Source organism: Oncorhynchus mykiss, chromosome 25, assembly GCF_057628025.1.
Source record: "Oncorhynchus mykiss isolate SJ-2025 chromosome 25, ASM5762802v1, whole genome shotgun sequence".
NCBI classification, from domain to species: domain Eukaryota; kingdom Metazoa; phylum Chordata; class Actinopteri; order Salmoniformes; family Salmonidae; genus Oncorhynchus; species Oncorhynchus mykiss.
The window spans coordinates 25,634,937-25,647,328 of NC_143046.1; the positions used below are offsets into that span (position 1 = coordinate 25,634,937).

Here is a 12,392-nt window from a genome sequence, read left to right on the forward strand (position 1 = left end):
TTCACTGTCGTATGACGTACTATGGAGTAGGCTGAAATGTTGTTGAAACAAGTCCACAGGGAAATATAATGTATATCCAAGGGAAGCGAGACATCTTTATTTAAGTTTATTTTTTTTGTGCATATTGTCTGAATATAATTACACTCCTTCCAAGACAGTACAGTGATTTGGTTAGCAAACAACAAAGGATTTAATGACAAAGAATCTGTTTTTGGCTTTCAAGCAGTATAGTGAAAATAAACATTTATTAATTTACATTACACCATACATACACTACCTAGAAATCTCTTACTTTTCTCTCATTTCCACTGCAACAGTATTCAGAATAGCTGCTAACAATCCAAGTAACTGTTATCTGACTTATAGTTGACATATAGACTTTAACTGACTTATAGCTTTTATCTGACATCGTGGTAATTACAGTAGGCAGTATTAGCTGAATGCTACATTCAAAACAATGAAGCCATTTTTTTGTGCCATAATTCACACGTTTTATCATACTGATGATGAACATCAAAATATTGAGCGGTATAGATATCACAGGGGGTCTGTGGCACCTTAATTGGTAAGGACAGGCTTGTGGTAATGGCTGGAGCAGAATAAGTGGAATGGTATCAAATAAATCAATCACATTTATTTATGAAGCCCTTCTTACATCAGCCGATGTCACAAAGTGCTATACAGAAACCCAGACTAAAACCCCAAACAGCAAGCAATGCAGATGTAGAAGTACGGTGGCTAGGAAAAACTCCCTAGAAAGGCAGGAACCTGGGAAGAAACCTAGAGAGGAACCAGGCTCTGAGCCAGTCCTCTTCTGGCTGTGCCGGGTGGCGATTATAACAGTACATGGCCATCAAACACATGTTTGTATTGTCCATACTTGGATCCACATTTTTACCTTCCTTTCATCCTGATCGTTCCCTACCATAGCATATAATGTTACATCATGTCTCTCTCTCTATCCCAACTCTCCCCGAGACACCCACAGAGAGTGGGGTCACAGCCTTGATCAGCCATTATTAATGACGTCCCTGAAGCAATTGGGGTACAGCAACCGATTTTTCACCTTGAGGGATTTGAACCAGTGACCTTTCAATTACTGGCCCAACATATATAGGCAAACATTCAAAAATCTGCACTGTTTGCTACTGTTTTGTTGCTGCCTCTGAAAACTGCATATAGCATGTTAAAAAAAGCTTGTTCAACAATGTGGAAGTGAACCCGCTGACAAACGTGAATTAAAACACCACAGCAGCATTCTTTTCTACAACTAAGAAATCAACAATCTCACCATAGTGGCAACAAAACAATATGGACGAACAGAGGACATAGCTAGAAGGCTGTGGACAGAACAGTCTGTTCAATCTCACCATAGTGCCAACAGCACAGTATGTACGAACAGAGGAAATAACTAGAAGCCTGTGGACAGAACAGTATGTTCAGGGTAGGTCCATCGTTGGTGCATAGACTTAAAAGAGAACATCTCAAACCATAGAAGAAGAAAAAGTAATTAATGAACATACAATAAGGCATTACATATATTAAGTACATAACTAAGAACTAAGGCACTATCTGTGATTAGATCAATTATCTCCTGTGTAAGACATGGTATCTCAAGTCACAGTATATAGCAAGTCACATTACTTTTTCAGCTGCCTGTATATCTACAAGCCAAAAGAGAACTTAAAAATTGCTTTTCAGGCATTCATTGCTTTATGAAAATATCCCAATTCCATTTCTATGGATATACGCTCCTAGAATGATTCTACAGTGAGCAGAAGATAGAATGAATGAAGAATTTCAGATCAGAATGTGGATAGTTTGATGATGCCAGGGAGTTTTTAGCAGAACTGATAGTTATTGGTCTTCATCAGAGGTTGCTCCTCCTCTTCATGTTCACAGGACTGGTCACAGGAGCCATCACAAAACTTTGTCTTGTCGTCATCATCATCACACGGCTCCAACTCCTCAATCACCATGTCCTGTTGCTGGATGTTCTGGTACTGCTGGGAGAGGAGAACACCTAGAAGTTAGGGTACTGCTATCTTCAGATAATGCTTTAGTATGGTCAATCCAGTTTGACAATGGAAGATGTTTTATGTTCTCCTTAGCGTCGATGCTGTTTTATTCTGATAAGAGAGATATCTACCATGTTAAACATCCATCTCCCTCTCTGTGTTACCTGGTCTAGATGTTCGGGCTGCTCCCCAAGGACTCTCTCAATCAGCTGGCTGATTTTACTGAAGGTGGGTCGCTCTGTTGGCTCCAGATTCCAGCACATTTTCATGATCGTATACCTGGTGGGGCATCAATATCATATTGTTATTGGTCACAATACAGTATTAAAAATACTATATTTCACTACATCATGCAAGGCCCTCAAGAATCAGGGAGAAGATTGTCTCAATATGGAGCTCTATGGTCTTTCAAACCACTCCATGTCCATATCAAAATGTAAAGTGTTGGTTTCATGAGCTGAAATAAAAGATCCCAGAAATGTTCCATACCCACAAAAAGCTTATTTGTCAGAAATGTCGTTTTAGAGAATTTTGCATTATGTCCAACCGGCCTCACAACTACACGACCACGAGTAACCACGCCAGCTCAGGACCTCCACATCCGGCTTGTTTACCTGCAGGTTCGTCTGAAACCAGCCACCCGGACAGCTGATTCAACTGAGGAGTATTTCAATCTGTAATAAAGCCTTTATGTGGGGAAAAACAAATTCTGATTGGCTGGGCCTGGCTCCACAGTGGGTGGGCCTGGCTCTTAAGTGGGTGGGCCTATGCCCTCCAAGACCCACCCATGGCTGCGCCCCTGCCCAGTCATGTGAAATCCATAGACTAGGGTCTAATGAATTTATTTACTTAAATTCACTGATTTCCTTATATGAACTGTAACTCAGTAAAATCGTTGAAATTGTTGCATGTCAAGTTTATATTTTTGTTCAGTATAACAGGTAAGTAAGTACCTGGTTGAGAAAATACCAAGAGTGTGCAAAGCTACAAGGCAAAGGGTGGCTACAAATCAATATATTTTGATTTGTTTAACACTTTTTTGGTTAATACATGATTCCATATGTGTTATTTCATAGTTATGATGTATTCACTATTATTCTACAATGTAGAAAATAGTATAAATAAAGAAAAACCCTTGAATGAGTAGGTGTGTCCAAACTTTTGACTGGTACTGTATATTTGACTGACATTTATCATTTGGGGCCCAGGGAGGAAGGCTGTCATTTTAATTGGCTCTTAACCAACTGTGCTATTTATTATTATTTTTTGCATTGTTTGTAACTTATTTTGTACATATTATGTTGCTGCTACCTTCTCTTATGACCGAAAAGAGCTTCTGGACATCAGAACAGCGATTTCTCACCTCAAATTGGATGAACAATTTTTCTTTAATGAGTCGGATGGGAACAATATATTCCAACCACCTGAACAGGCCGTTATCCCCGTCATTCGTTGGAGAAATAAACAGAGATTTCGCGGAAAGAGATCGGGGTGCCTTGTGAGGATCACGCGACGAGTGGCTACTCTGCCTTTGTCATCCGTACTGTTAGCCGTGGCATTAATAACATACCGATGGCAGGTTATACACTTTATTGGCAGGATAGAACAGCAGCCTCTGGTAAGACACGGGGCAGGGACCTATGTATATTTGTAAACAACAACTGGTGCATGGTATCTAAGGTTTTGCTCGCCTGAGGTAGAGTATCTCATGATAAGCTGTAGACCACATTATCTACCTAGAGAGTTTAACTGTATTTGTCGTAGCTGTCTACATACCACCACAAACCGATGCTGGCACTAAAACCCCACTCAATGAGCTGTATATCACTAAAAGCAAACAGGAAAACACTCATCCAGAGGCGGTACTCCTAGTGGCCGAGGACTTTAATGCAGAGAAACTTAAATCAGTTTTACCTCATTTTTATCAGCAAGTTACATGTGCAACCAGAGGGGAAAAAAACTCTAGACCACCTTAACTCCACACACAGAGATGAATGCAAAGCTCTCCCTCACCCTCCATTTGGCAAATCTGACCATAATTCTATCCTCCTGATTCCTGCTTACAAGCAAAAATGTAAGCAGGAATCACCAATGACTCAGTCTACAAAAAAGTGGTCAGATGACGCAGATGCTAAGCTACAGGACTGTTTTGCTAGCTCAGACTAGAATATGTTCCGGGATTCTTCCGATGACATTGAGAAGTACACCAGATCAGTCACTGGCTTCATCGATAAGTGCATTGATGACGTCGTCCCCACAGTGACAGTGCGTACATACACTGCCTTGCGAAAGTATTCGGCCCCCTTGAACTTTGCGACCTTTTGCCACATTTCAGGCTTCAAACATAAAGATATAAAACTGTATTTTTTTGTGAAGAATCAACAACAAGTGGGACACAATCATGAAGTGGAACGACATTTATTGGATATTTCAAACTTTTTTAACAAATCAAAAACTGAAAAATTGGGCGTGCAAAATTATTCAGCCCCTTTACTTTCAGTGCAGCAAACTCTCTCCAGAAGTTCAGTGAGGATCTCTGAATGATCCAATGTTGCCCTAAATGACTAATGATGATAAATACAATCCACCTGTGTGTAATCAAGTCTCCGTATAAATGCACCTGCACTGTGATAGACTCAGAGGTCCGTTAAAACCTGTTGAGGATATGGCAGACATACGCCCCCTTTGGAGAGATTGGGTACCCCTAGTAAACTGGAAAAAAAATCTGTCAAAAATTGTTAATATATGCAAATAAAAATTATTATTGGATAGAAAACACTCTAAAGATTCTAAAACCGTTGGAATTATGTCTGTAAGTATAGCAGAACTCACAGGGCAGGCATTCTTCCAAACTAGTTTTTGTGGCCATGAAAGTTGGAGCAACTTTGACGTCATGGCCCCCACCCTTCCCAACCAGCTATGATTCTGCGGACACTTTCTATCTCTTCCGCTAGATGTCCTCTTTCATTAGAGCCGTTCAAATCGCGCGAGAATTGACCCTATGGGAGTGAAATTAGTGCGTGCCACGAGAGAATAGGCTGTGCGTATGGGCGCGAATTGGTCACAGCCATTCCTTTGTTTCCAGCACTGAAGAGAAGGGCAGACGATGGCCGATTGAATTGAAGTTTGTTTTGCACGTCTAAAACATCATAAAGCTTGCTTCTGCACTTAGTTTGACCTGTTTAGTCGACATATAATGTGTAATTTTGAAGTTTTGATGCGCAACTTATCCGGACCAGAGGACGTTTTGGGTGCATTTCAGCTGATGTTATTAGCAGTAGCTAATACAAAGACGCAAGACTTGAAACCAAACGATGTATTGGGTAAGTATGAAGCCTTCCAGAACATTCTGAACGAAGACCATCGAAGGTAAGGGAATATTTATGCTTAAATCTGTGTTTCTGTTGACTCCAACATTACGTGGAAATGTAGCTTGGAACTGAGCGCTGTCTCACAATATGGAATAGTGTGCGATTTCTGTAACGTTAAAAATAAATCTAACACAGCGGTTGCATAAAGAAGCAGTGTATCTTTCTAACTATATGTAGAACATGTATATTTAGTCAAAGTTTATGATGTCTATTTACGTTATCTTGCCGCGCTACATAGATTTCCTGCGGGCATTTTTGAGTAATTTCTGAAGGTGAACTCACTGTAAATGGACATTTATGGATATAAATGGCATATTATTGAAAAAAAAAATATGTACTGTGTAATATGTCATATTACTGTCATCTGATGAAGATTTTCAAAAGGTTAGTGAGCGATTTATTTTTTAATCCTGCGTTTGTTGATTGCATGTTTTGGCTATTGAAATGAGCTGTGTCTGGTGGTGGTTTTACATATATATGTGCTATGTTTTCGCCGTAAAACATTTTAGAAATCTGACTTGCTGGCTAAATGAACAAGATGTTTATCTTTCATTTGAGCTATTGGACTTGTTAATGTGTGGAGGTTAAATATTTTTAAGAATATTTTTGCGTTCCATGCGCCACCGTTTCAGCTGCACGTGGGAGGGTTGATTCCCAATTGGGAACCAATATCGTAAACAGGTTAAAAGCGCAGAGAGCATCATGAAGAATAAGGAACACACCAGGCAGGTCCGAGATACTGTTGTGAAGAAGTTTAAAGCCGGATTTGGATACAAAAAGATTTCCCAAGCTTTAAACATCCCAAGGAGCACTGTGCAAGCGATAATATTGAAATGGAAGGAGTATCAGACCATTGCAAATCTACCAAGACCTGGCCGTCCCTCTAAACTTTCAGCTCATACAAGGAGAAGACTGATCAGAGATGCAGCCAAGAGGCCCATGATCACTCTGGATGAACTGCAGAGATCTACAGCTGAGGTGGGAGACTCTGTCCATAGGACAACAATCAGTTGCACAAATCTGGCCTTTATGGAAGAGTGGCAAGAAGAAAGCCATTTCTTAAAGATATCCATAAAAAGTGTCGTTTAAAGTTTGCTACAAGCCACCTGGGAGACACACCAAACATGTGGAAGAAGGTGCTCTGGTCAGATGAAACCAAAATTGAACTTTTTGGCAACAATGCAAAACGTTTTGTTTGGCGTAAAAGCAACACAGCTCATCACACTGAACACACCATCCCCACTGTCAAACATGGTGGTGGCAGCATCATGGTTTGGGCCTGCTTTTCTTCAGCAGGGACAGGGAAGATGGTTAAAATTGATGGGAAGATGGATGGAGCCAAATAAAGGACCATTCTGGAAGAAAACCTGATGGAGTCTGCAAAAGACCTGAGACTGGGACGGAGATTTGTCTTCCAACAAGACAATGATCCAAAACATAAAGCAAAATCTACAATGGAATGGTTCAAAAATAAACATATCCAGGTGTTAGAATGGCCAAGTCAAAGTCCAGACCTGAATCCAATCGAGAATCTGTGGAAAGAACTGAAAACTACTGTTCACAAATGCTCTCCATCCAACCTCACTGAGCTCGAGCTGTTTTGCAAGGAGGAATGGGAAAAAATGTCAGTCTCTCGATGTGCAAAACTGATAGAGACATACCCCAAGCGACTTACAGCTGTAATCGCAGCAAAAGGTGGCGCTACAAAGTATTAACTTAAGGGGGCTGAATAATTTTGCACGCCCAATTTTTCAGTTTTTGATTTGTTAAAAAAGTTAGAAATATCCAATAAATGTCGTTCCACTTCATGATTGTGTCCCACTTGTTGTTGATTCTTCACAAAAAAATACAGTTTTATATCTTTATGTTTGAAGCCTGAAATGTGGCAAAAGGTCGCAAAGTTCAAGGGGGCCGAATACTTTCGCAAGGCACTGTAACCCAACCAGAAGCCATAGATTACAGGAAACATTCATACTGAGCTATCAATCAAATCAAATGTATTTATAAAGCCCTTTTTACATCAGCCGATGTCACAAAGTGCTGTACAGAAACCCAGCCTAAAACCCCAAACAGCAAGCAATGCAGATGTAGAAGCTAAAGGTTAGAGCTGCTGTTTTCAAGGAGCGGGACTCTAACCCGGAAGCTTACAAGAAATCCTGCTATGCCCTCCAATGAAGTATCAAACAGGCAAAGTGTCAATACAGGACTAAGATCAAATCGTACTACACTGGCTCCGACACTCGTTGGATGTGGCAGGATATTACAGACTACAAAGGGAAGCACAGCCACAAGCTGACCAGTTAAATGAGCCCAACAGACGAGCTAAATTACTTCTATGCTCGATTTGAAGCAAGTAACACTGAAACATGCATGAGAGCATCAGCTGTTCCGGATGACTGTGTGATCATGCTCTCTGCAGCCGATGTGAGTAAGACCTTTAAAAAGGCCAATATTCACAGACTGATTACCAGGACGTACCAGCTGTCTTCACTGACATTTTTAACCTTGCCCTGTCTGAGTCTGTAATACCTACATGTTTCAAGCAGACCACCATAGTCCCTGTGCCCATGAACACTAAGGTAACCTGCCAAAATGACTGTCAAATCTGTAGCTATGAAATTCTTTGAAAGTCTGGCCATGCCTCACATCAACACCATTATCCAAGAAACCCTCGACCCACTCCAATTTGCATACCGCCCCAACAGATCCACAGATTATGTAATCTCTATTGTACTCCACACTGCCCTTTCACACCTGGACAAAAAGAAACACCTACGTGAGAATGCTATTCATTGACTACAGCTCAGCGTTCAACACCATAGTGTCCTCAAAGCTCATCACTAAGCTAAGGACCCTGGGACTAAGCACATCCATCTTCAACTGGACCCTGGACTTCCTGACGGGCCACCCACAGGTGGTAAGGGTAGGTAACAACACATCCGCCACGCTGATCCTCAACACGGGGGCCCCTCAGGGGTGCGCGCTCAGTTCCCTCCTGTACTCCCCGTTCACTCATGACTGCACGGCCAGGCATGACTCCAACACCATCATTAAGTTTGCTGATGACACAACAGTGGTAGGCCTGATCACTGACAATAATGAGACAGCCTATAGGGAGGAGGTCATAGACCTGACCGTGTGGTGCAAGGACAACAACCTCTCCCTCAACTTGATCAAGACAAAGGAGATGATTGTGGACTTCAGGAAAAGGAGGACCGAGCACGCCCCCATTATCATCGACAGGGCTGTAGTGGAGCAGGTGGAGAGTTTCAAGTTTCTTGTTGTCCACATCACCAACAAATTAAGATGGTCCAAGCACACCATGACAGTTGTGAAGAGGGCACGACAAACCTATTGCCCCCCAGGAGACTGAAAAGTTTTGGCATGGGTCCTCATATCCTCAAAAGGTTTAACAGCTGCACCATCGAGAGCATCCTGACAGGTTGCATCACTGCCTGGTATGGCAACTGCTCGGCCTCTGACCGCAAGGCATTATACAGAGGGTAGTGCGTACTGCCCAGTACATCACCGGGGCCAAGCTTCCTGCCATCCAGGATCTCTATACCAGGTGGTGTCAGAGGAAGGCCCTGAGAATTGTCAAAGACTCCAGCCACCCTAGTCATAGACTGTTCCCTCTGCTACCACACGGCAAGCGGTATCAGAGCTCCAAGTCTAGGTCCAAGAGGCTTCTAAACAGCTTCTACCCCCAAGCCATAAGACTCCTGAACATCTAATCAAATGGCTACCCAGACTATTTGCATTGCCCCACACCCCCCTTCTCCGCTGCTGCTACTCTCTGTTATTATCTATGCATAGTCACTTTAATAACTCTACCTACATATACACATTACCTCATTACCTCGGCACCGTTGCCCCCGCGCATTTTTTAGTTTTTTTCTTAAAACTGCATTGTTGGTTAAGGGCTTGTAAGTAAGCATTTCACTGTAAGGTCTACTACACCTGTTGTATTTGGCGCATGTTACAAATACAATTTGATTTGATTTGAATGCTGGTCCGCTATAGACGGCTGGAGAGGCTCTGTCCAGCCAGCTGATGGTGCTGAAATGGCGGCACACACTCTTGTTTTCTTGGCGACGGCTGTGGTAACTGTCCTCCTGAATCAACAGTGTGACCATCCAACTGTTTGTTTTATACTGTAAATCTATGTTTTGGGGACTTTACCAGATAGATATTGCTCTCCTGTTTTAACTGTGATGATTATGAAACACAAACATGTAAAGGTTCTGCTTTAATGTGCTGCATTGCAGCCCTATTTCAATTGTTTATTTAGAGAAGACACACACGCCTATTATCCCGTGCCTTTAAATTATCCCGTGCCTTTAAATTATCCCGTGCCTTTAAATTATCCCGTGCCTTTAAATTATCCCGTGCCTTTAAATTATCCCGTGCCTTTAAACATTCTAAAGGTTTGAAGTATCTTCATCCATTGTCCAACTGTTTCATTTCCTATAATTGTGTTTAAAACCTTTTAACAATTTTGATGACTGTTGCTACTGTAAGGTGTACTTTTCACCTGCCATACTTCTGCTTTGTACTACTTACAATCCCAAAGTTTGGTCAAAAAGTGTTCTATGTATCTAGACACTACAATGATAAGCATGGTTGATTGTGACGCACAGAGATGCACCCCTCATAAACGCCACCACAGTCCCACCAGTCTTCTCCCTGCCTGGGCTGTGAAATGACACTGTTCCGGACTCCAGCCTGCTGATCATGTGGCTAACACGCAGAACCATGCCTGACAGAGGACTAACTCACCCCCACACAGAACCATGGTTGATCAAGGACTACCTCACCACCACACAGTACCATGCCTGATCGAGGACTAACTTACCCCCACACAAAGGGTCCCTGATGACTAGGTTGTAACTCAGTCTCTGTAGCCTCTGTCTATCTGTCTCTGGCCTCACAACACAAATATTCTGGGTAGTGTGACAACCACGGAAAATTGACACTCACAGATGTGCAGAGCCTCGGGGGAAAAATACACTATTTATTTCTTGTTTCTGTGGTGTGTTTGATGTTTGAGGGGAGCTTTGTAACTTGGGGCTCAGAGGAAGTAATCTGGAATCGGCCATGCTTAATGCATTAATAAAAGGCACAATAAATATATTTATTTTTATCATAAATGCTGAAAAGGGAGTATGATTGGAATATAGGGGGTCTTTGTTAAGTATTCCAGAAAAATATAAAAGGATATTGTAATATGCATGAATCTGTATCCAAATGAATCTAGGCTTACTCAGTGGGGAAAAATATGGTGCTTTAAATCTTAAAAACTTCTGCCTCATTTTAGCATGGGGACAAGGTTATTGAAACCTAAAAGCCCTTAATGTGTAACTTACATCTCTGGAGGGGCAAAGTCTGGCCGGGACATTTGATAACCAGACTCTATCATCTTGTAGAATTTGGTGTCCACCAGGATACTGGGGTAGGGGCTCTTTCCTACCGAAATTAAACAAAACACAATCAATTTAAGAAGAACGACTGAATGACTTCACCAATGAGATTCCACTGTGTTTAGATATGCATGTTTATGCCAGCTCACCTAGAGAGAAGATCTCCCATAGCAGGATCCCATAGGACCAGACGTCACTCTGGACAGTGTAGAGACAATCAAAAATACTCTCTGGAGCCATCCACTTCACTGGCAGACGCGCCTACAGACACATAGTGTGAGGAAATACATAGGAAATACATATTAAAATGTGTATATTTAACAGTTTATATTTAATACGCAACACAACCTCAAAAGCAAACTACAATTGCCATGACTGCAGGCAACAGAGATATGGAGTGTCTTGACCTTTTCCCCCTAGAGTCGAAGTCAGCGCGACGTGTACTTCAATTAGCTTAATACAAAAGTCCCCATTCAAATATGTCTGTTTAAGCTTGATATATCTGTATATCTGTTTTGCATAGACTCAGTCCACCACATCCGCCCATGTCGGCCTTCCGCATCTGCGGTGGAAGGTGGCAGAGCTACAGTGGTGTTTGTCAGACCAGGAGAACGGTTCAGTTTGGTTTCGAAAGTTGAGACTCTCACAAACACGATGGTGTTCTCCGTTTTGCTCTAAGACCCCCACAAGCGCGATGGGACTCGTCTGAAGTCGGTACCGCTGTTCTACCAACTTCTGTCTGTAGTGTCTGAACAGTTTGGGCTCAACACTCACCATCGAAAGGCGAGACTCTCACAAACGCTCTAGGACACCCACAAGCATATAAACTCGTCTCAAGGTCCCCCGGAAGTTTATAAAATGAATGGAATAATTTTTATTTATTTAACCTTTATTTAACCAGGAAACAAAGGTATACAGTATACTGTATATGAAAGTAGTTTAGTGCCTAATAAAGGGGCTAAATATGGATAAACAAAACTATAATAGTTTCCTGATCTTTCTTATATTTCTCAGATATGGGACAAACAAACTTCCTTTGATTTATTTTTTACTATCTGTTTTTCCATGTATGAATACATTATTCAATGTGTTTCTATGGGATAATAGCAGTAAGGCCAAATTCAATGTTTCATCATTTTGGTAAATATTTTTTATATACTGACAAGGGGCCTAAAACTCTAAATTCAAATATCTAAATGATTCTTGGTATGACCATCTTAAAACAATTCCATATAGTGTAGTAGAAACCCAGGCCCGGGCCCTTACTAAACACGTGAAATAGTTGTTACTGACACAGAAAATTTTGTTATTGAGGTGGTTGTTCATTTGAGGTTGTTGTTGTTCGCTCACATTGCCCTTCACCACATAGTTGGAGTCATTCATGATGTCACGTGCCAGGCCGAAGTCACAGATCTTAGCCACACGGCGGTCTGTCAGGAGGACGTTCCTGGCTGCAACATCCCGGTGAATACACTGAGAGAAAGAGACAGACAGAGAGAGGATCACTTATAGTGGCTTACCACAACCTCACAAAGAGCTCTCATCTGTATCCACTGGGCACACCACATCATTACAACATGGGG

The 12,392-nt window shown here is 41.7% G+C and overlaps 1 protein-coding gene across 4 annotated transcripts in view; it reads right to left on the minus strand.

Moving 5' to 3' along the window:
* Positions 1-91: 91 nt before the first annotated feature.
* Positions 92-12,392, minus strand: part of LOC110504828 (macrophage colony-stimulating factor 1 receptor 1) — a 33,115-nt gene continuing 20,814 nt past the window's right edge. For 2 of the 4 annotated variants that reach the window (XM_090219457.1, XM_021583662.3), the window contains exons 18-22: positions 12,160-12,282; positions 10,959-11,070; positions 10,756-10,855; positions 2,183-2,297; positions 92-2,003 (exon numbers count right to left, since the gene is read on the minus strand). In XM_090219457.1, the coding sequence (XP_090075583.1) occupies positions 1,842-2,003; positions 2,183-2,297; positions 10,756-10,855; positions 10,959-11,070; positions 12,160-12,282 (612 nt within the window). In that variant the 3' untranslated portion in view covers positions 92-1,841. Of the gene's footprint in view, positions 2,007-2,182; positions 2,298-10,755; positions 10,856-10,958; positions 11,071-12,159; positions 12,283-12,392 lie in introns of all 4 variants that reach the window. The other 2 variants (XM_021583663.3, XM_021583661.3) reach the window with 1 other exon arrangement.